The sequence below is a fragment of the Oncorhynchus masou genome, unplaced genomic scaffold (genome assembly GCF_036934945.1).
Source record: "Oncorhynchus masou masou isolate Uvic2021 unplaced genomic scaffold, UVic_Omas_1.1 unplaced_scaffold_899, whole genome shotgun sequence".
Lineage (NCBI taxonomy): Eukaryota > Metazoa > Chordata > Actinopteri > Salmoniformes > Salmonidae > Oncorhynchus > Oncorhynchus masou.
The window spans coordinates 94,791-122,463 of record NW_027015460.1 but is presented as its reverse complement, the minus strand read 5'-3'; the positions used below and the strand labels follow the sequence as shown (position 1 = coordinate 122,463).

The 27,673-nt window shown below is 49.5% G+C and overlaps 1 protein-coding gene across 1 annotated transcript in view; it reads left to right on the top strand.

Moving 5' to 3' along the window:
* LOC135538058 (guanine nucleotide-binding protein subunit alpha-13-like) overlaps positions 1 to 27,673 on the top strand; it is a 50,435-nt gene that overhangs the window by 7,999 nt on the left and 14,763 nt on the right. The window contains exon 2 of the mRNA XM_064964051.1: positions 7,788 to 8,014. Within this exon, the coding sequence (XP_064820123.1) occupies positions 7,788 to 8,014 (227 nt within the window). The remainder of the gene's footprint in view (positions 1 to 7,787; positions 8,015 to 27,673) is intronic.

Below are 27,673 nucleotides of genomic sequence, written 5' to 3'. Positions count from 1 at the left end.
CGTAATGCATATAGAATCGTGATGCGTATCGTATCATGGTGAGTCGTGATGCATATCGTATCATGGTGAGTCGTGATGCATATAGAATCGCGCTACATATTGTATCATGGTGAGTCGTGATGCATATAGAATCGTGATGCGTATCGTATCATGGTGAGTCGTGATGCATATAGAATCGTGATGCGTATCGTATCATGGTGAGTCGTGATGCATATCGTATCATGGTGAGTCGTGATGCATATAGAATCGCGCTACATATTGTATCATGGTGAGTCGTGATGCATATAGATTCGCGATACATATCGTATCATGGTGAGTCGTGATGCATATCGTATCATGGTGAGTCGTGATGCATATAGAATCGCGCTACATATCGTATCATGGTGAGTCGTGATGCATATAGAATCGTGATGCGTATCGTATCATGGTGAGTCGTGATGCGTATAGAATCGTGATGCGTATTGTGTCATGGTGAGTCGTGATGCGTATCGTATCATGGTGAGTCGTGATGCATATAGAATCGTGATGCGTATTGTGTCATGGTGAGTCGTGATGCGTATCGTATCATGGTGAGTCGTGATGCGTATAGAATCGTGATGCGTATCGTGTCATGGTGAGTCGTGATCGATCGTGTCATGGTGAGTCGTGATGCGATCGTATCATGGTGAGTCGTGATGCGTATAGAATCGTGATGCGTATCGTATCATGGTGAGTCGTGATGCGTATAGAATCGTGATGCGTATCGTGTCATGGTGAGTCGTGATGCGTATCGTGTCATGGTGAGTCGTGATGCGTATCGTATCATGGTGAGTCGTGATGCGTATAGAATCGTGATGCGTATCGTATCATGGTGAGTCGTGATGCGTATAGAATCGTGATGCGTATTGTGTCATGGTGAGTCGTGATGCGTATCGTATCATGGTGAGTCGTGATGCATATAGAATCGTGATGCGTATCGTGTCATGGTGAGTCGTGATGCGTATCGTGTCATGGTGAGTCGTGATGCGTATCGTGTCATGGTGAGTCGTGATGCGTATCGTGTCATGGTGAGTCGTGATGCATATAGAATCGTGATGCGTATCGTATCATGGTGAGTCGTGATGCGTATCGTATCATGGTGAGTCGTGATGCGTATCGTGTCATGGTGAATCGTGATGCGTATCGTATCATGGTGAGTCGTGATGCATATAGAATCGTGATGCGTATCGTATCATGGTGAGTCGTGATGCATATAGAATCGTGATGCGTATCGTATCATGGTGAGTCGTGATGCGTATAGAATCGCCATACTATGGTGCCGATACAATATGTATCTTGGTAATATCATATCCCGCCAGTCCCCAGCCTGTCCAGCTTCCCATCAACAACGTAAACCCTTTGAATAGGTTGATGTTTGACCTTGTCTGAAAGACCTGCTCGTCTTTTACCTATTGGAAGTCTCTTCAGACCCTCATTTGACTGATTGATCCCCAGAGAGCTATTTGATTGGTGCAGTTATAATCCCCCTTTAATAATTAGTCATCAATGAACTTTAATGTCCCCGTCATTCTGTCTCTGTAGCTCCTTCTGTCTTTTATGTGTGTGTGTGTGTGTGCGCTCTCAAAGAAATGACAGTTGAATCTCTGCAGAGAAAGGAACTAAACAGTGATAAGACTGGAAGGAGGAAGCTATTATTACCCACAAGCCCCTTGCTCTTCCTCCGAAGGCTCTCTGTTCTGGCCTCCGAAACCCTTAGCTGAGTTTTTATACATTACTGTTTGATGCCTCATTAGCATCGCGGCTGTTTTTCTATGGATGTAGGCTATTGATCGTTAGCATCGGGGCCTAATGCGTGCGATTGATGTTTTGCCATTGATCTATTGATCCTATCCTTCATTATTACATCAACAGCCCAGGCCGTGTGTGAGAGAGAGAGCCCCTGGAATACAGCCCTGTTTAGTGAGTTTGAGAGAGCACCTGAAAAACAGCCCTGTTTAGAGAGAGAGAGAGAGCACCTGAAAAACAGCCCCGTTTAGTGAGTGAGAGAGAGAGCCCCTGGAAAACAGCCCCGTTTAGTGAGAGTGAGAGAGAGCCCCTGGAAAACAGCCCCGTTTAGTGAGTGAGAGAGAGCCCCTGGAAAACAGCCCCGTTTAGTGAGTGAGAGAGAGCACCTGGAAAACAGCCCCGTTTAGTGAGTGAGAGAGAGCACCTGGAAAACAGCCCCGTTTAGTGAGTGAGAGGGAGCACCTGGAAAACAGCCCTGTTTAGTGAGTGAGAGGGAGCACCTGGAAAACAGCCCTGTTTAGTGAGTGAGAGAGCGCACCTGGAAAACAGCCCCGTTTAGTGAGTGAGAGAGAGCACCTGGAAAACAGCCCCGTTTAGTGAGTGAGTGAGAGCACCTGGAAAACAGCCCCGTTTAGTGAGTGAGAGAGAGCACCTGGAAAACAGCCCCGTTTAGTGAGTGAGGTGAGGTGAGGTATAGAGTGAGTCCTTATCAGTGGTCTAGCTGGCAGCCAGTCTAATTATACTACTCCTTATTAGTGCTCTGTAGCTGGCAGCCAGTCTAATTATACTACTCCTTATTTGTGGTCTGTTGCTGGCAGCCAGTCTAATTATACTACTCCTTATTAGTGGTCTGTAGCTGGCAGCCAGTCTAATTATACTACTCCTTATCAGTGGTCTGTTGCTGGCAGCCAGTCTAATTATACTACTCCTTATCAGTGGTCTGTAGCTGGCAGCCAGTCTAATTATACTACTCCTTATCAGTGGTCTGTAGCTGGCAGCCAGTCTAATTATACTACTCCTTATTAGTGGTCTGTAGCTGGCAGCCAGTTCTTATTATACTACTCCTTATCAGTGGTCTGTAGCTGGCAGCCAGTCTAATTATACTACTCCTTATTAGTGGTCTGTAGCTGGCAGCCAGTCTAATTATACTACTCCTTATTAGTGGTCTGTAGCTGGCAGCCAGTCTAATTATACTACTCCTTATTAGTGGTCTGTAGCTGGCAGTCAGTCTAATTATACTACTCCTTATTAGTGGTCTGTAGCTGGCAGCCAGTCTAATTATACTACTCCTTATCAGTGGTCTGTAGCTGGCAGCCAGTCTAATTATACTACTCCTTATTAGTGGTCTGTTGCTGGCAGCCAGTCTAATTATACTACTCCTTATTAGTGGTCTGTAGCTGGCAGCCAGTCTAATTATACTACTCCTTATTAGTGGTCTGTAGCTGGCAGCCAGTCTAATTATACTACTCCTTATCAGTGGTCTGTTGCTGGCAGCCAGTCTAATTATACTTCTCCTTATCAGTGGTCTGTAGCTGGCAGCCAGTCTAATTATACTACTCCTTATTTGTGGTCTGTAGCTGGCAGTCTACTTATCAGTGCCTTTAGTCCTTCTCTGTTTATCACTACTGTCAGTTAACACAATGTTAAAACCTCTATGGCTGTAGTAGTAGTCCCTGTACTGTGCTTGTCGTTCATCCAAAATTACACCCTATTCTCTTTATAGTGCACTACTTTAGACCAGTGCCATGTGTGTGTATATATATATATGACTCCTTACTGTAGAGTGGTATAACCTGGCATTTGGAGACGTTACAGAGCCCCATCCTGGTTGGCACCAAACGTTCCTTGAAGACAATAACATTCTGTCACAGAACCTTCGGCAACATGGTGGCCGTTTTTGAAATTCTAAACCTCAAACCAAGTTTTATCAAACTCCATAGATACGGTATCTATGGGCCTCCTCCCGTAGACCTGCCTTGACTCAGTCTGTCAGGTCTGGGTGACTGGGCTATCCGTGTCAGCCCTGTCTTCAACAACACTGACTTGGACTCTGAGTTTCAGCAGGACATGAACTGGTCTGTCTGGTTCCTAGTATCTCCCCAGAGAGAGAGAGAGGCCAAGGCCAGGTCAAGGAGGGTAGTCGACCCAGGTTAGACTGTCAGAGCTGTCTGTCTCAGGATGTGTGTGTTTGACAGAGAGTAGAAAGGAAGGGGAGGAGGGCCCCACCTCTCACCACAGGAACCACACACCACCTCCGTCACCACCAGTTGGTGTCACGCACACACTCTGGTCACCACACCACCTCCGTCACCACCAGTTGGTGTCACGCACACACTCTGGTCACCACACCACCTCCATCACCACCAGTTGGTGTCACGCACACACTCTGGTCACCACACCACCTCCATCACCACCAGTTGGTGTCACGCACACACTCTGGTCACCACACCACCTCCATCACCACCAGTTGGTGTCACGCACACACTCTGGTCACCACACCACCTCCATCACCACCAGTTGGTGTCACGCACACACTCTGGTCAGCACACCACCTCCATCACCACCAGTTGGTGTCACGCACACACTCTGGTCAGCACACCACCTCCATCACCACCAGTTGGTGTCACGCACACACTCTGGTCACCACACACTCTGGTCACCACACACTCTGGTCACCACTGGGCTACCCTAACGTCCCTCTAACCACTAGGCTACCCTAACGTCCCTCTAACCACTAGGCTACCCTAACGTCCCTCTAACCACTAGGCTACCCTAACGTCCCTCTAACCACTAGGCTACCCTAACGTCCCTCTAACCACTAGGCTACCCTAACGTCCCTCTAACCACTAGGCTACCCTAACGTCCCTCTAACCACTAGGCTACCCTAACGTCCCTCTAACCACTAGGCTACCCTAACGTCCCTCTAACCACTAGGCTACCCTAACGTCCCTCTAACCACTAGGCTACCCTAACGTCCCTCTAACCACTAGGCTACCCTAACGTCCCTCTAACCACTAGGCTACCCTAACGTCCCTCTAACCACTAGGCTACCCTAACGTCCCTCTAACCACTAGGCTACCCTAACGCCCCTCTAACCACTAGGCTACCCTAACGCCCCTCTAACCACTAGGCTACCCTAACGCCCCTCTAACCACTAGGCTACCCTAACGCCCCTCTAACCACTAGGCTACCCTAACGTCCCTCTAACCACTAGGCTACCCTAACGCCCCTCTAACCACTAGGCTACCCTAACGCCCCTCTAACCACTAGGCTACCCTAACGCCCCTCTAACCACTAGGCTACCCTAACGCCCCTCTAACCACTAGGCTACCCTAACGCCCCTCTAACCACTAGGCTACCCTAACGCCCCTCTAACCACTAGGCTACCCTAACGTCCCTCTAACCACTAGGCTACCCTAACGTCCCTCTAACCACTAGGCTACCCTAACGTCCCTCTAACCACTAGGCTACCCTAACGTCCCTCTAACCACTAGGCTACCCTAACGTCCCTCTAACCACTAGGCTACCCTAACGTCCCTCTAACCACTAGGCTACCCTAACGCCCCTCTAACCACTAGGCTACCCTAACGCCCCTCTAACCACTAGGCTACCCTAACGCCCCTCTAACCACTAGGCTACCCTAACGCCCCTCTAACCACTAGGCTACCCTAACGCCACGGGTTAAGCCATAGCGTCACCAGTGTAGGGGTGAGCTGGCTGTGTGTTTCAGGAGGACAGCCCTGTTTTATATACCAGAGAAACAGTGGAACCCAATTACACCCCTAAAGTCACTCCCAAATGGCACCCTATTCACTATTAAGTGAACTACCATCGGTCTCTGGTCAAAAGTAGTGCTGTATATAGGGAATAGGGTACTGTTTGGGACACGTCTTGGCTCTGTCTGGAGGACTACTGTGGTGTGTTTGTATTGCTGTCCTCATGGGTACCGGAATTCCACTGAGGTCCCCACAAGGATAGTAAAAGAAGGAACTCTCGCTCTCTCGGGGACATATATTCCCCAGGTCCCCACAAGGATAAAGGCCATGTTGGGGTTAGGAGTTGTAAAGACTGTTGTGTCCCCATAAGGATAAAGGCCATGTTAGGGTTAGGAGTTGGAATAGGAAAGACTGGTGTCCCCACAAGGATAAAGGCCATGTTGGGGTTAGGAGTTGGAAAGACTGGTGTCCCCACAAGGATAAAGGCCATGTTAGGGTTAGGAGTTGTAAAGACTGTTGTGTCCCCATAAGGATAAAGGCCATGTTAGGGTTAGGAGTTGGAATGGGAAAGACTGGTGTCCCCACAAGGATAAAGGCCATGTTAGGGTTAGGAGTTGGAAAGACTTGTGTCCCCACAAGGATAAAGGCCATGTTAGGGTTAGGAGTTGGAAAGACTTGTGTCCAGACAACGATAAAGGCCATGTTAGGGTTAGGAGTTGGAATGGGAAAGACTGGTGTGTCCCCACAAGGATAAAGGCCATGTTAGGGTGTTTGAGTGTGTTCTTGCACTACAGAAGAAACGGGTTTGTATGTGTGACTGGTATGTGATACCTTGCTCGCTCTCCCCTTTGATTCCCCCTCCCTCCCTCTCGGTCCGTCTCGCTCCCCCTCGGTCTCTCCGTCTCGCTCCCCCTCGGTCTCTCCGTCTCGCTCCCCCTCGGTCTCTCCGTATCGCTCCCCCTCGGTCGCTCGGCCTCGCTCCCCCTCGGTCGCTCGGTCTCGCTTCCCCTCGGCCTCGCTTCCCCTCGGCCTTGCTCCCTCTCGGTCTCGCTCCCCCTCGGTCTCGATCCCTCTCGGTCCCTCTCGGTCTCACACCCCCTCAGTCTTGCTCCCCGCTAGGTCTCGCTCCCTCTTGGTCCCTCCCCTTCGCTCCCCCAGTCTCTCCCGCTCGCTCCCCCGATCTCTCCCCCTCGGTCTCCCTCCACCCCCCCTCGGTCTCTCTCTAGGGGTGTTGGTGGAAGCATGACCTTCTACTTAAATTCTTGAAACTCCCCATCCCGGATCCGGGTTTGTGACTAAAGCCTCAGGCTCATTAGCATAACGCAACGTTAACGATTTCTGAAAATCGCAAATAAAATGAAAATAATGCGTCTGCTCTCAAGCTTAGCCTTTTCTTAACAACACTGTCATCTCAGATTTTCAAAATATGCTTTTGAACCATAGAAATTGACTTTGTGTATGCAAAGCTAGCATAGCATTTTGAGTAGCATTTAGCACGCAACATTTTCACAAAAACCAGATAACCAAATAAATAAAATCATTTACCTTTGAAGAGCTTCTGATGTTTTCAATGAGGAGACAGTTACATACCAAATGCGCAGTTTTTCCTGAAAGCGTCTGTGTGTAGGAGAAATCGTTCCGTTTTCTACATTGCGTATGGCTACCGAAACGAACCGAAAATTCAGTCACCTACAACGTAAAACTTTTCCGGATTAACTACATAATATCGACCGAAACATGGCAAACGTTGTTTGGAATCAATCCTCAAGGTGTTTTTTCACATATCTCTTCATTGATATGCAGTTTGTGGAAGCTTGCTTTCCTCTCTGTATCGCATGGAAAAATACTGGCAGGTGACTTTTGCGCACCAATTTCGGCGCAGGACACCGGGCGGACACCTGGTAAATGTGGTCTCTTATGGTCAATCTTCCAATGATCTGCCCACAAATACGTCACAATGCTGCAGACACCTTGGGGAAACGACAGGAGACAATGGAAAACAGAGCCTCAAAAATCCTTGTCATTTCCTGGATGCCATCTCATCTTGGTTTTGCCTGAAGCTCACGTTCTAGGGCACGCACAGAGAATATCTTGGTATTTCTGGACACGTCAGATTGCATATAATTGATACCATTCGAAAGAAAACATAGTCGAGCATCTTTTTGTGACAAAATATCTTGTTTAAAACGGGAACGTTTTTCATCCAAAAATGAAATAGCGCCCCCATAGATGTAAGAGGTTAATCTACTTCACGCCTAGTCATTAGCTCAGTCGGCTAACACAGTCACTCAACTCTCTCCCTCCCAGGGGTGCGTGTGTTGGTGGATGCCAGAGAAAAGCTCCACATCCCGTGGGGCGAGGCGTCCAACCAGAGGCACGGAGAGACCATGATGGCGTTTGACACGAGGTCGGCCAGGATGGCCCACGGCATGGTGGAGACCAGCGTCTTCCTGCAGCACCTGCCCTCCATCCGGGCCCTGTGGGCCGACACGGGCATCCAGGACGCCTACGACAGACGCAGGGAGTTCCAACTGGTGAGGACACAACCTAGAGAAACACACACATGGATAGAGACGTGTGTGTGTGAGACACACACACACACACACGAAGGGGCTTGCACACACATACAACCAACAAAGGGGCTTGCAGCTGGAATGATGAGCACAGAGTAATTGAGTGTTGGACTCGGTCTGCCGCTGTCTCCCCCCCCCCCCCCTCCCCCTCTCTGTGGTCTTAGTGTTGGCTTGTAAAGCAGTGTGTCGTTCTCTTGTTGATGATCAATAGCTGTACTGAGGCCTGAGCAGGGGATTCTCCAAACTGGAACTGATGTTATTTTTACTCTGTAAATACCATCACTCATTCAGTTTATGCACAGTCACCAAGCCTCCTCCAGCTCCAGTCCCTCATCCCCCTCTCTCTCTTATCATGATTAAACATAGAGCAGACAGTCACCAAGCCTCCTCCAGCTCCAGTCCCTCATCCCCCTCTCTCTCTTATCATGGTTAAACATAGAGCAGACAGTCACCAAGCCTCCTCCAGCTCCAGTCCCTCATCCCCCTCTCTCTCTTATCATGATTAAACATAGAGCAGACAGTCACCAAGCCTCCTCCAGCTCCAGTCCCTCACCCCCCTCTCTCTCTTATCATGGTTAAACATAGAGCAGACAGTCACCAAGCCTCCTCCAGCTCCAGTCCCTCATCCCCCCTCTCTCTTATCATGGTTAAACATAGAGCAGACAGTCGCCAAGCCTCCTCCAGCTCCAGTCCCTCATCCCCCTCTCTCTCTTATCATGATTAAACATAGAGCAGACAGTCACCAAGCCTCCTCCAGCTCCAGTCCCTCATCCCCCTCTCTCTTATCATGGTTAAACATAGAGCAGACAGTCACCAAGCCTCCTCCAGCTCCAGTCCCTCATCCCCCCTCTCTCATCATGATTAAACATAGAGCAGACAGTCACCAAGCCTCCTCCAGCTCCAGTCCCTCATCCCCCTCTCTCTTATCATGGTTAAACATAGAGCAGACAGTCGCCAAGCCTCCTCCAGCTCCAGTCCCTCACCCCCCTCTCTCTCTTATCATGGTTAAACATAGAGCAGACCGTCACCAAGCCTCCTCCAGCTCCAGTCCCTCATCCCCCTCTCTCTTATCATGGTTAAACATAGAGCAGACAGTCACCAAGCCTCCTCCAGCTCCAGTCCCTCATCCCCCCTCTCTCTTATCATGGTTAAACATAGAGCAGACAGTCACCAAGCCTCCTCCAGCTCCAGTCACCAAGCCTCCTCCAGCTCCAGTCCCTCATCCCCCCTCTCTCTTATCATGGTTAAACATAGAGCAGACGGAGTCAACACACACACTGTTAAAGGACCAGTGCCCCTCCACCCCAATACATCCAGTGTCTGTCCTACATCAGGAGTGGCTTTCCTAGATGCATGGTGACATTTCAGCTGCCTTGTTCACTGTTACGGTATTTAGGGGCCAGATTAAACCACAGATTAAGCCAATGGTTTTGGACTAAGAATCACTTTTCAATGGAGAATATTTTTAGTCGAGGACTAGGCTAAAAATGTGTTGTGGAAACCAGCCCTATTGCTTGACCCTCAGACACTACACTACAAGGGGTGGTGGTCTCCAAAATGTCTTCTCTTCAGCTGGGTTTACCAGACATATGTTGAGTCATCCTATCTGTACTTCCAATGTCATGTGTTCACTACAAGGGGCCAGTGTTGTAATCTATTGTCTGGTATTCACTACAAGGGGCCAGTGTTGTAATCTATTGTCTGGTATTCACTACAAGGGGCCAGTGTTGTAATCTATTGTCTGGTATTCACTACAAGGGGCCAGTGTTGTAATCTATTGTCTGGTATTCACTACAAGGGGCCAGTGTTGTAATCTATTGTCTGGTATTCACTACAAGGGGCCAGTGTTGTAATCTATTTTCTGGTATTCACTACAAGGGGCCAGTGTTGTAATCTATTGTCTGGTATTCACTACAAGGGGCCAGTGTTGTAATCTACAGCTCGGAAAATTCCAGAAGCTTATGTCATGGCTTTAGAAGCTTCTGATAGGCTCAATGACATAATTTGAGTCAAATGGAGGTGTACCTGTGGATGTATTTCAAGGCCTGCCTTCAAACTCAGTACCTCTTTGCTTTACATCATGGGAAAATAAATAATCAGCCAAGACCCCAGAAAAAGAATTGTAGACTTCCACAAGTCTGGTTCATCCTTGGGAAACATTTCCAAACGCCTGAAGGTACCACGTTCATCTGTACAAACAATAGTACGCAAGTATAAACACCTTGGGACCACGCAGCCTTCATACCACACAGGAAGGAGACGTGTTCTGCCTCCTAGAGATGAATGTACTTTGGTGCCAAAAGTGCAAATAAATCCCAGAACAACAGCAAAGGACCCTGTGAAGATGTTGAAGGAAACGGGTACAAAAGTATCTATGTCCACAATAAAACAAGTCCTATATCAACATAACCTGAAAAGCCGTTCAGCAAGGAAGAAGCCACTGCTCCAAAAATGCCATTAAACAGCAAGACTACGGCTTGCAACTACACATGGGGACAAAGATCGTACTTTTTGGAGAAATGTCCCCTGGTCTGATGAAACCCAAAAAAAACCTGTAAGGCCATAATGACCATCGTTATGTTTGGAGGAAAAAGGGGGAGGCTTGCAAGCTGAAGAACACCATCCCAACCGTGAAGCATGGGGGTGGCAGCATCATGTTGTGGGGGTGCTTTGCTGCAGGAGGGACTGGTGCACTTAACAAAATAGATGGCATCATGAGGGAGGAAAAATATGTGGATATATTGAAGCAACATCTCAAGACCTCAGTCAGGAAGTTAAAGCTTGGTCGCAAATGTGTCTTCCAAATAGACAATGATCCCAAGTATAATTCCAAAGTTGTGGAAACATGGCTTAAGGACAACAAAGTCCTGACCTCAATCCAATAGAACATTTGTGGGCAGAACTGAAAAAACGTGTTCGAGCAAGGAGGCCTACAAACATGACTCAGTTACACCAGCTCTGTCAGGAGGAATGGGACAAAATTCACCCAACTTATTGTGGGAAGCTTGTGGAAGGCAACCCGAATTGTTTGACCCAAGTTAAACAATTTAAAGGCAATGCTACCAAATACTAATTGAGTGTAAGTGAACTTCTGACCCACTGGGAATGTGATGAAATAAATAAAAGCTGAAGTAAATCTTTCTCTCTACTATAATACCTGACATTTCACATTCTTAAAATAAAGTGGTGATCCTAACTGACCTAAGACAGGGAATTTTTGTCAGGAATTGTGGAAAAACAGAGTTTAAATGTAGTGGGTAAGGTGTATGTAAACTTCCGCCTTCAACTGTATATATTCACTACAAGTGGCCAGTGTAGAAATCCAACCCACTACTCTGATGGTGCATACAAATGAACACGCTCCAACCAGCTGACTCACTGAAGCGACTCTGTCACTGTTTGTCTCTGGACGATTTTCTGCTGTAAAATCTCGTATGAAGGAACACCTATACCAAGAAGTCAGGAAATAAGACATTCTGTTTACTAATATTCAACTGAGCCATTGAAACCAGTTGTGTGAGGTGTACTTCCTGTTTCCTGCTAAACCCACAACTGATTCCCTGGTGATGTTTTTTTTTACCATGTATTCTAAAGGGGTTTCTGCTAGTCTGTCTGTTAGCTGTCCTCTGCCAACTCCCTCATCCCAGGGAGGCTGTCATCTGAGACCGGGGTGTGACGGAACCGCAGCACGCCATACTCCCTCCCAGTTCTGCTAATACGCACTCTCACTTCCCCAAAGCTGACACAGAATGGACACTCGGTTCACCACTTTCTGTTGGCCTTCGTACATGGGTTGTTCTGTCTGTCCCCAAAGCTGACACAGAATGGACACTCGGTTCACCACTTTCTGTTGGCCTTCGTACATGGGTTGTTGTGTCTGTCCCCAAAGCTGACACAGAATGGACACTCGGTTCACCACTTTCTGTTGGCCTTCGTACATGGGTTGTTCTGTCTGTCCCCAAAGCTGACACAGAATGGACACTCGGTTCACCACTTTCTGTTGGCCTTTGTACATGGGTTGTTCTGTCTGTCCCCAAAGCTGACACAGAATGGACACTCGGTTCACCACTTTCTGTTGGCCTTCGTACATGGGTTGTTGTGTCTGTCCCCAAAGCTGACACAGAATGGACACTCAGTTCACCACTAAGAGGAGGGTTAACAGTTTAGAGGGGCTCAAAGTTGAGTCCGAATTTACGTTGCGTTTGATGCTCAGTGCTGTTTGTGGTCTGTTTATCAAATAAATACATCACGTTTATATTGTGTAATAGTAATATAAAATGTTATTATTAAAATATTCTACCTTATTTTTATCGTTTAATCTTAAAGTGGAATCATTTATTTAAAACAAAGAGTTTAATGGCGCTGGAGGGGATAGCAGACATTTTACAGGCTATTGACCAATGGTGCTTTTTACATTTTTAAATGTCTTACTTTTTAACTCTGCACTGGTGGGAAAATTGCTCGCATTTCACGGTAAAGTTCACATCTGGTGTATTCTGCGCATAAAATTTGATTTGAAAACAGACTGCATCTACTGCCCTTAAACCACTACCAATGGCTTCTGAGCTTGCTGCTCACACACACACACACTCAGTGTTTGTGTGGAGAAAATGCTAACTCACACACAAATCAAGTCAACCATAGAAAATGAAAACAATGCCCTTTCTTGCCCTCCCTCCCTCCCTCCCTCCCTCCCTCCCTCCCTCCCTCCCTCCCTCCCTCCCTCCCTCCCTCCCTCCCTCCCTCCCTCCCTCCCTCCCTCCCTCCCTCCCTCCCTCCCTCCCTCCCTCCCTCCCTCCCCTTAGTCTCCGATGTAGAGTGGAGCAGAGAGGAAAGGAATCAACTGTTGCAGAAAAGGAAGGGAGGGTGCATGAGAGAGATCTGAGACCACACCAAAGCTTTTAATGTTCATAAGTAGGACACATTCTCACAACAACGACATAGTCATGTCTATTCTATACGCTCCGCTTCTAACTCTGTTGCCCTGCGTTGATTGGACCCTCAACAGATCCCATGTCAATGAGGGCGTGGCTTGTAACAGAACACTATAAAGCCTTCAGTGGAGAGGAGAACAAGTCTAAGGCTGTGGATTAGGATTATGCAACACCTAGGATAGGGAAGAGAGGGGAGGGGCGGGGGGTAGGGAAGAGCGGGGCGGGGGGATAGGGGAGAGAGGGGCGGGGCAGGGGGATAGGGGCGGGGGAGAGAGGGGCGGGGGGGGTAGGGGTGAAAGGGAATAAGGTCTGGGGAATGTTTACTTAAAGCATCAAGATCAAGTCCTGTTCTGCAGACAGCATGTCTGCAGCGAGAGGCTTAATACGTGTATGTATGTATGTATGTGTGTGTGTGTGTGTGTGTGTGTGTGTGTGGTGTGTCTGTCAGAGAGGTTGTGAAAGCAGGAAGCCTGACATGTTTGGCACTCGGGACACGTGCTCCCTGGATTGCAGCACACAAAGGGGTTTTGTTTAGTTTCTCTCTCCCTCGTTCTTTCTCTCCTTCACCCTCCTGCTCTCTACGTAGTGGTGGTGGTGGTGGTACCAGGGATAAGTGGAGTTCAAGCATGCCATCTTGACCTGCATCTCTCTCTCCCTCCCCCATCTCTCTGGGAAGGCTGCTGCTCACTGTCATGTCCGGGGACCAGCATACTCCGTGTGTGTGTGTGTGTGTGTTGCAGCAGCAATCCCAGAAGCCATTAATAGAGGAACTGTCTAGTTTAATGGCCAGTAGATGCGGTTGCTACAGTGTTTCAGCTGAGACCTCAAATGGCCCTTTCCCCTCATCTGAGTTAGACTACCAGGAAGAAGGGAAAGGCGGAGGGTAAGGCCTGTAAAAGGGAGAACATGTGGGGGGGGGGGGGGGATGTACGAAGGGGATGAAGGAATAGAGGAGAGGAGGAATGGGGGGTGGGGGAAATGATCCACAGAGGAATGTTGAGCTGTGATTAGACCTTGGTCTCTGTGCAACACCGGCTCATCACAAGAGAGCCAGCACGCTCCCCATCTGATTGGACCGAGAGCCAGCACGCTCCCCATCTGATTGGACCGAGAGCCTGCACGCTCCCCATCTGATTGGACCGAGAGCCAGCACGCTCCCCGTCTGATTGGTCCGAGAGCCAGCACGCTCCTCATCTGGTTGGACCGAGAGCCAGCACGCTCCCCATCTGATTGGACCACACACACACTTTTGATATGTATTTTCGGTTATGATTCCTGTTGTCATGTCTTTTTAAATTGATGAGACCAATTTCCCATTGTGGGACAATGACGTCAACTACTACTACTACACATCTCCCACAGTCTGTCAGCCGAGGCCAGTCGGGTTCCTCTAAATTCTACAGATATATTAGCCCTGTGGTGGCAGCAGTCAACACTACAGATAATAGATTAGCCCTGTGGTGGCAGCAGTCAACACTACAGATAATAGATTAGCCCTGTGGTGGCAGCAGTCAACACTACAGATAATAGATTAGCCCTATGGTGGCAGCAGTCAACACTACAGATAATAGATTAGCCCTATGGTGGCAGCAGTCAACACTACAGATAATAGATTATCCCTGTGGTGGCAGCAGTCAACACTACAGATAATAGATTATCCCTGTGGTGGCAGCAGTCAACACTACAGATAATAGATTAGCCCTGTGGTGGCAGCAGTCAACACTACAGAGAATATATTAGCTCTGTGGTAGTAGCAGTCAACACGACAGAGAATGTATGAGCCCTGTGGTTGTAGTAGTCAACACTACAGAGAATGTATGAGCCCTGTGGTTGTAGTAGTCAACACTACAGAGAATGTATGAGCCCTGTGGTTGTAGTAGTCAACACTACAGAGAATGTATGAGCCCTGTGGTTGTAGTAGTCAACACTACAGATAATATATTAGCCCTGTGGTGGCAGCAGTCAACACTACAGAGAATGTATGAGCCCTGTGGTTGTAGCAGTCAACACTACAGAGAATGTATGAGCCCTGTGGTTGTAGTAGTCAACACTACAGAGAATGTATGAGCCCTGTGGTTGTAGTAGTCAACACGACAGAATGTATGAGCCCTGTGGTTGTAGTAGTCAACACTACAGAGAATGTATGAGCCCTGTGGTGGTAGTAGTCAACACTACAGAGAATGTATGAGCCCTGTGGTTGTAGTAGTCAACACTACAGAGAATGTATGAGCCCTGTGGTTGTAGTAGTCAACACTACAGAGAATGTATGAGCCCTGTGGTTGTAGTAGTCAACACTACAGAGAATGTATGAGCCCTGTGGTTGTAGTAGTCAACACTACAGAGAATGTATGAGCCCTGTGGTTGTAGTAGTCAACACTACAGAGAATGTATGAGCCCTGTGGTTGTAGCAGTCAACACTACAGAGAATGTATGAGCCCTGTGGTTGTAGCAGTCAACACTACAGAGAATGTATGAGCCCTGTGGTTGTAGTAGTCAACACTACAGATAATATATTAGCCCTGTGGTGGCAGCAGTCAACACTACAGAGAATGTATGAGCCCTGTGGTTGTAGCAGTCAACACTACAGAGAATGTATGAGCCCTGTGGTTGTAGTAGTCAACACTACAGAGAATGTATGAGCCCTGTGGTTGTAGTAGTCAACACGACAGAATGTATGAGCCCTGTGGTTGTAGTAGTCAACACTACAGAGAATGTATGAGCCCTGTGGTGGTAGTAGTCAACACTACAGAGAATGTATGAGCCCTGTGGTTGTAGTAGTCAACACTACAGAGAATGTATGAGCCCTGTGGTTGTAGTAGTCAACACTACAGAGAATGTATGAGCCCTGTGGTTGTAGTAGTCAACACTACAGAGAATGTATGAGCCCTGTGGTTGTAGTAGTCAACACTACAGAGAATGTATGAGCCCTGTGGTTGTAGTAGTCAACACTACAGAGAATGTATGAGCCCTGTGGTTGTAGTAGTCAACACTACAGAGAATGTATGAGCCCTGTGGTTGTAGTAGTCAACACTACAGAGAATGTATGAGCCCTGTGGTTGTAGTAGTCAACACTACAGAGAATGTATGAGCCCTGTGGTTGTAGTAGTCAACACTACAGAGAATGTATGAGCCCTGTGGTTGTAGTAGTCAACACTACAGAGAATGTATGAGCCCTGTGGTTGTAGTAGTCAACACTACAGAGAATGTATGAGCCCTGTGGTTGTAGTAGTCAACACAACTGTTTTATTTGTATAATACAGCCTATTGTTGTCTGTTAATTATCACAAATACCTGATATTCAATAAGGATGGAAAAGGGGGAATCTGATCTGTGTCTCGTGCTGATCTGCACACTGTTGTCGTTCTGTCATTAATGTCACAATGTACAAAATCAACATTTGAAGCATTTCTTGAACAATTGCTCTTTTGGATGGTAATTTATGAGATTTTTTTGTGGAAACATGTTTTTCATTTCGCCCTGTTAAACAGACCCAAAAAAATTGGGAATCTATATCAAACCCAAAAACCCTATATGGACGCTACTCTAACTTCACGTACTGTGTTAGTAGCAGAACACACTGACTACAGGCTTCTCTTCAGGTTCCAGTCACCTCGGAGACCGTAACCACAGTAACCCATCGTGGTTACCTTGTCCTTTGACCCTCCTCATTCTAGAGATATTTTGACGGTTGGTGACAGTTGATCTTCCACCTGCCTCACCAGAGCCTGGTAGTAGATATCAGCATGACGGCAGAGTGGAGGCGGGGCTGGGGGGGGATGTGGTTTCCTTACGCATGTGTCTGTGTTCGGCATGCGTCACACCGTTGCTCTACTGAGTAGGGGAACGCAGGGGAAGCGAAAGCTCTGACGAACTCACACACGTCTATGTGGTCAGCAGTATACCAGGTCAGGTGGGTTATGTTAGATAGAGAATGTCATGTTGCTTCAGCTGGTTGTTGGGACAAGAGGACGGTATATTATTCCATCATTCTGGTCCATTCCACCCTAGAACATTCTGTCATGCCGGTCTAGAACATTCCATCATTCTGGTCCATTCCACCCTAGAACGTTCTGTCATGCCGGTCTAGAACATTCCATCATTCTGGTCCATTCCACCCTAGAACTCTCTGTTATGCCGGTCTAGAACATTCCATCATTCTGGTCCATTCCACCCTAGAACATTCTGTCATGCCGGTCTAGAACATTCTATCATTCTGGTCCATTCCACCCTAGAACATTCTGTCATGCCGGTCTAGAACATTCCATCATTCTGGTCCATTCCACCCTAGAACATTCTGTCATGCCGGTCTAGAACATTCCATCATTCTGGTCCATTCCACCCTAGAACATTCTGTCATGCCGGTCTAGAACATTCTATCATTCTGGTCCATTCCACCCTAGAACATTCTGGTCCATTCCACCCTAGAACATTCTATCAATCCTGGCCTAGTCCACCCTAGAACATTCTGTTCCATCATGCTGGCCTAGTCCACCCTAGAACATTCTGTTCCATCATGCTGGTCTAGTCCACCCTAGAACATTCTGTTCCATCATGCTGGTCTAGTCCACCCTAGAACATTCTGTTCCATCATGCTGGTCGAGTCCACCCTAGAACATTCTGTTCCATCATGCTGGTCTAGTCCACCCTAGAACATTCTGTTCCATCATGCTGGTCTAGTCCATTCTAATTAATAACCATTTCTCAATGGATTCTACCGAACCAGTTTTCTTCCCCTTCGGTATTGGTTTGGTCCATGTGGTTTTGGTGCCGCGGTGCTCTGCTCTGCTCAGTGGCGTTGGTCTGCTCTGCTCAGTGGCGTTGGTCTGCTCTGCTCAGTGGCGTTGGTCTGCTCTGCTCAGTGGCGTTGGTCTGCTCTGCTCAGTGGCGTTGGTCTGCTCTGCTCAGTGGCGGTGCTCTGCTCTGCTCCGTGGCGTTGGTCTGCTCTGCTCAGTGGCGGTGCTCTGCTCTGCTCAGTGGCGGTGCTCTGCTCTGCTCAGTGGCGGTGCTCTGACTGGATGCTTAAATGAATTTGTGGAGACGCTTCCATTAGCACTGTCTACACTGGTTTTACACTGTCAATGGGTTTAAACACAGTCTATGGGTTTAAACACAGTCTATGGGTTTAAACACAGTCTATGGGTTTAAACACAGTCTATGGGTTTAAACACAGTCTATGGGTTTAAGCACAGTCTATGGGTTTAAGCACAGTCTATGGGTTTAAGCACAGTCTATGGGTTTAAGCACAGTCTATGGGTTTAAGCACAGTCTATGGGTTTAAGCACAGTCTATGGGTTTAAGCACAGTCTATGGGTTTTACACGGGTTTAAGCACAGTCTATGGGTTTAAACTGCTTTAAACACTGTCTATGGGTTTTACACTGCTTTAAACACAGTCTATGGGTTTTACACTGCTTTAAACACAGTCTATGGGGTTTACACTGCTTTAAACACAGTCTATGGGTTTAAGCACAGTCTATGGGTTTTACACTGCTTTAAACACTGTCTATGGGTTTTACACTGCTTTAAACAGTCTATGGGTTTTACACTGCTTTAAACACAGTCTATGGGTTTAAACACAGTCTATGGGTTTTACACTGCTTTAAACACTGTCTATGGGTTTTACACTGCTTTAAACAGTCTATGGGTTTTACACTGCTTTAAACACAGTCTATGGGTTTAAACACAGTCTATGGGTTTTACACTGCTTTAAACACAGTCTATGGGTTTTACACTGCTTTAAACACTGTCTATGGGTTTTACACTGCTTTAAACAGTCTATGGGTTTTACACTGCTTTAAACAGTCTATGGGTTTTACACTGCTTTAAACACAGTCTATGGGTTTTTATACTCTCTCCCTCATTCTTACACAAGCTCTCACTCTCTCCATCGTTCAATCTTTTTCTCTCGCTCTTTATTATTTTATTGCTTGTTAGTAGATAATCACAAGACAGACGTGCAGCGTCTGTCTCACATTCAAATTCTCAAAGCTTTATTTGATTGTCAACCAACCTGCGGCGTGACAGTTGATGGCAGTTACATTCAAATAAGACTTAAGTTGTTCTCAGGAAAGGAAAAAGACTGTCGTCATCTGATAATTAACTGGTGGTAATAATGACTTTATTAACCTTTTAGGAAGCAGAAATAGGCCTGTAAACAATAATAATGACTTTATTAACCTTTTAAGAAGCAGAAATAGGCCTGTAAAACAATAATAATGACTTCATTATTATTATTGTAAAACACCTTCTGTTTTAGCTCTTAGAAGTATCAGTCAGTTATTCTGGAAACCTTCTGTATATCAGTGTTCGTTCCATGCATGTCAATAGATCATCTCCATGACTGAAGACTCGAGGTTGTAACCACAGCAGAAGTCCCGGGGGGGGGTCTTTTCCCCCCATGTTGTGTATGAGTCACAGAAGAGACTTGAACAATTTCCGGTGACAGAGTGGAACCCCGAGTGGGATGATTAACATTGGAACTGAGTGATTTGTGACTTGGATGTGGTTACCCACTTGCCCCTGGATGCTAATCTAAAGCCACGGTCTAACGCTACCTAGTCCTTCTGGTAGTAGTTGCCCCCCCGCTCTGGTTTCACAGCTCCTCACATGCCCCCCATGTTAGCCCAAAATAGAAAGTCCCCATCCTGGGGGTTAAGGCATCGTGGTAGTGTTGCCTCTGGTTTCAGCCTCCTGGGGGTTAAGGCATCGTGGTAGTGGTACTTCTCTAGTTTCAGCCTCCTCCTGGGGGTTAAGGCATCGTGGTAGTAGTGGTACCTCTGGTTTCAGCCTCCTGGGGGTTAAGGCATCGTGGTAGTGGTACTTCTCTAGTTTCAGCCTCCTCCTGGGGGTTAAGGCATCGTGGTAGTGTTGCCTCTAGTTTCAGCCTCCTGGGGGTTATGGCATCGTGGTAGTGTTGCCTCTAGTTTCAGCCTCCTGGGGGTTAAGGCATCGTGGTAGTGTTGCCTCTAGTTTCAGCCTCCTCCTGGGGGTTAAGGCATCGTGGTAGTGGTGCCTCTAGTTTCAGCCTCCTCCTGGGGGTTAAGGCATCGTGGTAGTGGTACCTCTGGTTTCAGCCTCCTCCTGGGGGTTAAGGCATCGTGGTAGTGTTGCCTCTAGTTTCAGCCTCCTGGGGGTTAAGGCATCGTGGTAGTGTTGCCTCTAGTTTCAGCCTCCTGGGGGTTAAGGCATCGTGGTAGTGGTACCTCTGGTTTCAGCCTCCTCCTGGGGGTTAAGGCATCGTGGTAGTGTTGCCTCTAGTTTCAGCCTCCTGGGGGTTAAGGCATCGTGGTAGTGGTACCTCTAGTTTCAGCCTCCTGGGGGTTAAGGCATCGTGGTAGTGTTGCCTCTAGTTTCAGCCTCCTGGGGGTTATGGCATCGTGGTAGTGTTGCCTCTAGTTTCAGCCTCCTGGGGGTTAAGGCATCGTGGTAGTGGTACCTCTGGTTTCAGCCTCCTCCTGGGGGTTAAGGCATCGTGGTAGTGTTGCCTCTAGTTTCAGCCTCCTGGGGGTTAAGGCATCGTGGTAGTGTTGCCTCTAGTTTCAGCCTCCTGGGGGTTAAGGCATCGTGGTAGTGGTACCTCTAGTTTCAGCCTCCTGGGGGTTAAGGCATCGTGGTAGTGTTGCCTCTAGTTTCAGCCTCCTCCTGGGGGTTAAGGCATCGTGGTAGTGTTGCCTCTAGTTTCAGCCTCCTCCTGGGGGTTAAGGCATCGTGGTAGTGTTGCCTCTAGTTTCAGCCTCCTCCTGGGGGTTATGGCATCGTGGTAGTGTTGCCTCTAGTTTCAGCCTCCTCCTGGGTTAAGGCATCGTGGTAGTGTTGCCTCTAGTTTCAGCCTCCTCCTGGGGGTTAAGGCATCGTGGTAGTGTTGCCTCTGGTTTCAGCCTCCTGGGGGTTAAGGCATCGTGGTAGTAGTGGTACCTCTAGTTTCAGCCTCCTCCTGGGGGTTAAGGCATCGTGGTAGTGTTGCCTCTAGTTTCAGCCTCCTCCTGGGGGTTAAGGCATCGTGGTAGTGTTGCCTCTAGTTTCAGCCTCCTCCTGGGGGTTAAGGCATCGTGGTAGTGTTGCCTCTGGTTTCAGCCTCCTGGGGGTTAAGGCATCGTGGTAGTAGTGGTACCTCTAGTTTCAGCCTCCTCCTGGGGGTTAAGGCATCGTGGTAGTGTTGCCTCTAGTTTCAGCCTCCTCCTGGGGGTTAAGGCATCGTGGTAGTGGTACCTCTGGTTTCAGCCTCCTCCTGGGGGTTAAGGCATCGTGGTAGTGGTACCTCTAGTTTCAGCCTCCTCCTGGGGGTTAAGGCATCGTGGTAGTGGTACCTCTAGTTTCAGCCTCCTCCTGGGGGTTATGGCATCGTGGTAGTGTTGCTTCTGGTTTCAGCCTCCTCCTGGGGGTTAAGGCATCGTGGTAGTGTTGCCTCTGGTTTCAGCCTCCTGGGGGTTAAGGCATCGTGGTAGTGTTGCCTCTAGTTTCAGCCTCCTGGCGGTTAAGGCATCGTGGTAGTGTTGCCTCTAGTTTCAGCCTCCTGGGGGTTAAGGCATCGTGGTAGTGTTGCTTCTGGTTTCAGCCTCCTCCTGGGGGTTAAGGCATCGTGGTAGTAGTGGTACCTCTGGTTTCAGCCTCCTCCTGGGGGTTAAGGCATCGTGGTAGTGTTGCCTCTAGTTTCAGCCACCTCCTGGGGGTTAAGGCATCGTGGTAGTGGTACCTCTAGTTTCAGCCTCCTGGGGGTTAAGGCATCGTGTTAGTGTTGCCTCTAGTTTCAGCCTCCTCCTGGGGGTTAAGGCATCGTGGTAGTGTTGCCTCTGGTTTCAGCCTCCTGGGGGTTAAGGCATCGTGGTAGTGGTACCTCTGGTTTCAGCCTCCTCCTGGGGGTTAAGGCATCGTGGTAGTGGTACCTCTAGTTTCAGCCTCCTCCTGGGGGTTAAGGCATCGTGGTAGTGGTACCTCTAGTTTCAGCCTCCTCCTGGGGGTTATGGCATCGTGGTAGTGTTGCTTCTGGTTTCAGCCTCCTCCTGGGGGTTAAGGCATCGTGGTAGTGTTGCCTCTGGTTTCAGCCTCCTGGGGGTTAAGGCATCGTGGTAGTGTTGCCTCTAGTTTCAGCCTCCTGGCGGTTAAGGCATCGTGGTAGTGTTGCCTCTAGTTTCAGCCTCCTGGGGGTTAAGGCATCGTGGTAGTGTTGCTTCTGGTTTCAGCCTCCTCCTGGGGGTTAAGGCATCGTGGTAGTAGTGTTGCCTCTAGTTTCAGCCTCCTCCTGGGGGTTAAGGCATCGTGGTAGTGGTACCTCTGGTTTCAGCCTCCTCCTGGGGGTTAAGGCATCGTGGTAGTGGTACCTCTAGTTTCAGCCTCCTCCTGGGGGTTAAGGCATCGTGGTAGTGGTACCTCTAGTTTCAGCCTCCTCCTGGGGGTTATGGCATCGTGGTAGTGTTGCTTCTGGTTTCAGCCTCCTCCTGGGGGTTAAGGCATCGTGGTAGTGTTGCCTCTGGTTTCAGCCTCCTGGGGGTTAAGGCATCGTGGTAGTGTTGCCTCTAGTTTCAGCCTCCTGGCGGTTAAGGCATCGTGGTAGTGTTGCCTCTAGTTTCAGCCTCCTGGGGGTTAAGGCATCGTGGTAGTGTTGCTTCTGGTTTCAGCCTCCTCCTGGGGGTTAAGGCATCGTGGTAGTAGTGGTACCTCTGGTTTCAGCCTCCTCCTGGGGGTTAAGGCATCGTGGTAGTGTTGCCTCTAGTTTCAGCCTCCTCCTGGGGGTTAAGGCATCGTGGTAGTGGTACCTCTAGTTTCAGCCTCCTGGGGGTTAAGGCATCGTGTTAGTGTTGCCTCTAGTTTCAGCCTCCTCCTGGGGGTTAAGGCATCGTGGTAGTGTTGCCTCTGGTTTCAGCCTCCTGGGGGTTAAGGCATCGTGGTAGTGGTACCTCTGGTTTCAGCCTCCTCCTGGGGGTTAAGGCATCGTGGTAGTGGTACCTCTAGTTTCAGCCTCCTCCTGGGGGTTAAGGCATCGTGGTAGTGGTACCTCTAGTTTCAGCCTCCTCCTGGGGGTTATGGCATCGTGGTAGTGTTGCTTCTGGTTTCAGCCTCCTCCTGGGGGTTAAGGCATCGTGGTAGTGTTGCCTCTGGTTTCAGCCTCCTGGGGGTTAAGGCATCGTGGTAGTGTTGCCTCTAGTTTCAGCCTCCTGGGGGTTAAGGCATCGTGGTAGTGTTGCTTCTGGTTTCAGCCTCCTCCTGGGGGTTAAGGCATCGTGGTAGTAGTGGTACCTCTGGTTTCAGCCTCCTCCTGGGGGTTAAGGCATCGTGGTAGTGTTGCCTCTAGTTTCAGCCTCCTCCTGGGGGTTAAGGCATCGTGGTAGTGGTACCTCTAGTTTCAGCCTCCTGGGGGTTAAGGCATCGTGTTAGTGTTGCCTCTAGTTTCAGCCTCCTCCTGGGGGTTAAGGCATCGTGGTAGTGTTGCCTCTGGTTTCAGCCTCCTGGGGGTTAAGGCATCGTGGTAGTGTTGCCTCTGGTTTCAGCCTCCTGGGGGTTAAGGCATCGTGGTAGTAGTGGTACCTCTGGTTTCAGCCTCCTCCTGGGGGTTAAGGCATCGTGGTAGTGGTACCTCTAGTTTCAGCCTCCTGGGGGTTAAGGCATCGTGGTAGTGTTGCCTCTAGTTTCAGCCTCCTCCTGGGGGTTAAGGCATCGTGGTAGTGTTGCCTCTAGTTTCAGCCTCCTCCTGGGGGTTAAGGCATCGTGGTAGTAGTGGTACCTCTAGTTTCAGCCTCCTCCTGGGGGTTAAGGCATCGTGGTAGTGTTGCCTCTAGTTTCAGCCTCCTGGGGGTTAAGGCATCGTGGTAGTGGTACCTCTAGTTTCAGCCTCCTCCTGGGGGTTAAGGCATCGTGGTAGTGTTGCCTCTAGTTTCAGCCTCCTGGGGGTTAAGGCATCGTGGTAGTGTTGCCTCTAGTTTCAGCCTCCTGGGGGTTAAGGCATCGTGGTAGTGTTGCCTCTAGTTTCAGCCTCCTGGGGGTTAAGGCATCGTGGTAGTGGTACCTCTAGTTTCAGCCTCCTCCTGGGGGTTAAGGCATCGTGGTAGTGTTGCCTCTGGTTTCAGCCTCCTGGGGGTTAAGGCATCGTGGTAGTGTTGCCTCTAGTTTCAGCCTCCTCCTGGGGGTTAAGGCATCGTGGTAGTGGTACCTCTAGTTTCAGCCTCCTCCTGGGTTAAGGCATCGTGGTAGTGGTACCTCTAGTTTCAGCCTCCTGGGGGTTAAGGCATCGTGGTAGTGGTACCTCTAGTTTCAGCCTCCTCCTGGGGGTTAAGGCATCGTGGTAGTGTTGCCTCTAGTTTCAGCCTCCTCCTGGGGGTTAAGGCATCGTGGTAGTGGTACCTCTAGTTTCAGCCTCCTCCTGGGGGTTAAGGCATCGTGGTAGTGTTGCCTCTAGTTTCAGCCTCCTCCTGGGGGTTAAGGCATCGTGGTAGTAGTGGTACCTCTAGTTTCAGCCTCCTCCTGGGGGTTAAGGCATCGTGGTAGTGTTGCCTCTAGTTTCAGCCTCCTGGGGGTTAAGGCATCGTGGTAGTGTTGCCTCTAGTTTCAGCCTCCTAGGGGTTAAGGCATCGTGGTAGTGGTACCTCTAGTTTCAGCCTCCTGGGGGTTAAGGCATCGTGGTAGTGTTGCCTCTAGTTTCAGCCTCCTGGGGGTTAAGGCATCGTGGTAGTGGTACCTCTAGTTTCAGCCTCCTCCTGGGGGTTAAGGCATCGTGGTAGTGTTGCCTCTAGTTTCAGCCTCCTCCTGGGGGTTAAGGCATCGTGGTAGTGTTGCCTCTAGTTTCAGCCTCCTCCTGGGGGTTAAGGCATCGTGGTAGTGTTGCCTCTAGTTTCAGCCTCCTCCTGGGGGTTAAGGCATCGTGGTAGTGTTGCCTCTAGTTTCAGCCTCCTCCTGGGGGTTAAGGCATCGTGGTAGTGGTACCTCTAGTTTCAGCCTCCTCCTGGGGGTTAAGGCATCGTGGTAGTGTTGCCTCTAGTTTCAGCCTCCTCCTGGGGGTTAAGGCATCGTGGTAGTGTTGCCTCTAGTTTCAGCCTCCTGGGGGTTAAGGCATCGTGGTAGTGTTGCCTCTAGTTTCAGCCTCCTGGGGGTTAAGGCATCGTGGTAGTGGTACCTCTAGTTTCAGCCTCCTCCTGGGGGTTAAGGCATCGTGGTAGTGTTGCCTCTGGTTTCAGCCTCCTCCTGGGGGTTAAGGCATCGTGGTAGTGGTACCTCTGGTTTCAGCCTCCTCCTGGGGGTTAAGGCATCGTGGTAGTGGTACCTCTAGTTTCAGCCTCCTGGGGGTTAAGGCATCGTGGTAGTAGTGGTACCTCTGGTTTCAGCCTCCTGGGGGTTAAGTCATCGTGGTAGTGTTGCCTCTAGTTTCAGCCTCCTAGGGGTTAAGGCATCGTGGTAGTGGTACCTCTAGTTTCAGCCTCCTGGGGGTTAAGGCATCGTGGTAGTGTTGCCTCTAGTTTCAGCCTCCTGGGGGTTAAGGCATCGTGGTAGTGGTACCTCTAGTTTCAGCCTCCTCCTGGGGGTTAAGGCATCGTGGTAGTGTTGCCTCTAGTTTCAGCCTCCTCCTGGGGGTTAAGGCATCGTGGTAGTGGTACCTCTAGTTTCAGCCTCCTCCTGGGGGTTAAGGCATCGTGGTAGTGTTGCCTCTGGTTTCAGCCTCCTCCTGGGGGTTAAGGCATCGTGGTAGTGGTACCTCTGGTTTCAGCCTCCTCCTGGGGGTTAAGGCATCGTGGTAGTGGTACCTCTAGTTTCAGCCTCCTGGGGGTTAAGGCATCGTGGTAGTAGTGGTACCTCTGGTTTCAGCCTCCTGGGGGTTAAGGCATCGTGGTAGTGTTGCCTCTAGTTTCAGCCTCCTAGGGTTTAAGGCATCGTGGTAGTGGTACCTCTAGTTTCAGCCTCCTGGGGGTTAAGGCATCGTGGTAGTGTTGCCTCTAGTTTCAGCCTCCTGGGGGTTAAGGCATCGTGGTAGTGGTACCTCTAGTTTCAGCCTCCTCCTGGGGGTTAAGGCATCGTGGTAGTGTTGCCTCTAGTTTCAGCCTCCTCCTGGGGGTTAAGGCATCGTGGTAGTGTTGCCTCTAGTTTCAGCCTCCTCCTGGGGGTTAATGCATCGTGGTAGTGTTGCCTCTAGTTTCAGCCTCCTCCTGGGGGTTAAGGCATCGTGGTAGTGGTACCTCTAGTTTCAGCCTCCTCCTGGGGGTTAAGGCATCGTGGTAGTGTTGCCTCTAGTTTCAGCCTCCTCCTGGGGGTTAAGGCATCGTGGTAGTGGTACCTCTAGTTTCAGCCTCCTCCTGGGGGTTAAGGCATCGTGGTAGTGTTGCCTCTAGTTTCAGCCTCCTCCTGGGGGTTAAGGCATCGTGGTAGTGTTGCCTCTAGTTTCAGCCACCTCCTGGGGGTTAAGGCATCGTGGTAGTGGTACCTCTAGTTTCAGCCTCCTGGGGGTTAAGGCATCGTGTTAGTGTTGCCTCTAGTTTCAGCCTCCTCCTGGGGGTTAAGGCATCGTGGTAGTGTTGCCTCTGGTTTCAGCCTCCTGGGGGTTAAGGCATCGTGGTAGTGGTACCTCTGGTTTCAGCCTCCTCCTGGGGGTTAAGGCATCGTGGTAGTGGTACCTCTAGTTTCAGCCTCCTCCTGGGGGTTAAGGCATCGTGGTAGTGGTACCTCTAGTTTCAGCCTCCTCCTGGGGGTTATGGCATCGTGGTAGTGTTGCTTCTGGTTTCAGCCTCCTCCTGGGGGTTAAGGCATCGTGGTAGTGTTGCCTCTGGTTTCAGCCTCCTGGGGGTTAAGGCATCGTGGTAGTGTTGCCTCTAGTTTCAGCCTCCTGGCGGTTAAGGCATCGTGGTAGTGTTGCCTCTAGTTTCAGCCTCCTGGGGGTTAAGGCATCGTGGTAGTGTTGCTTCTGGTTTCAGCCTCCTCCTGGGGGTTAAGGCATCGTGGTAGTAGTGGTACCTCTAGTTTCAGCCTCCTCCTGGGGGTTAAGGCATCGTGGTAGTGTTGCCTCTAGTTTCAGCCTCCTCCTGGGGGTTAAGGCATCGTGGTAGTGGTACCTCTGGTTTCAGCCTCCTCCTGGGGGTTAAGGCATCGTGGTAGTGGTACCTCTAGTTTCAGCCTCCTCCTGGGGGTTAAGGCATCGTGGTAGTGGTACCTCTAGTTTCAGCCTCCTCCTGGGGGTTATGGCATCGTGGTAGTGTTGCTTCTGGTTTCAGCCTCCTCCTGGGGGTTAAGGCATCGTGGTAGTGTTGCCTCTGGTTTCAGCCTCCTGGGGGTTAAGGCATCGTGGTAGTGTTGCCTCTAGTTTCAGCCTCCTGGCGGTTAAGGCATCGTGGTAGTGTTGCCTCTAGTTTCAGCCTCCTGGGGGTTAAGGCATCGTGGTAGTGTTGCTTCTGGTTTCAGCCTCCTCCTGGGGGTTAAGGCATCGTGGTAGTAGTGGTACCTCTGGTTTCAGCCTCCTCCTGGGGGTTAAGGCATCGTGGTAGTGTTGCCTCTAGTTTCAGCCTCCTCCTGGGGGTTAAGGCATCGTGGTAGTGGTACCTCTAGTTTCAGCCTCCTGGGGGTTAAGGCATCGTGTTAGTGTTGCCTCTAGTTTCAGCCTCCTCCTGGGGGTTAAGGCATCGTGGTAGTGTTGCCTCTGGTTTCAGCCTCCTGGGGGTTAAGGCATCGTGGTAGTGGTACCTCTGGTTTCAGCCTCCTCCTGGGGGTTAAGGCAT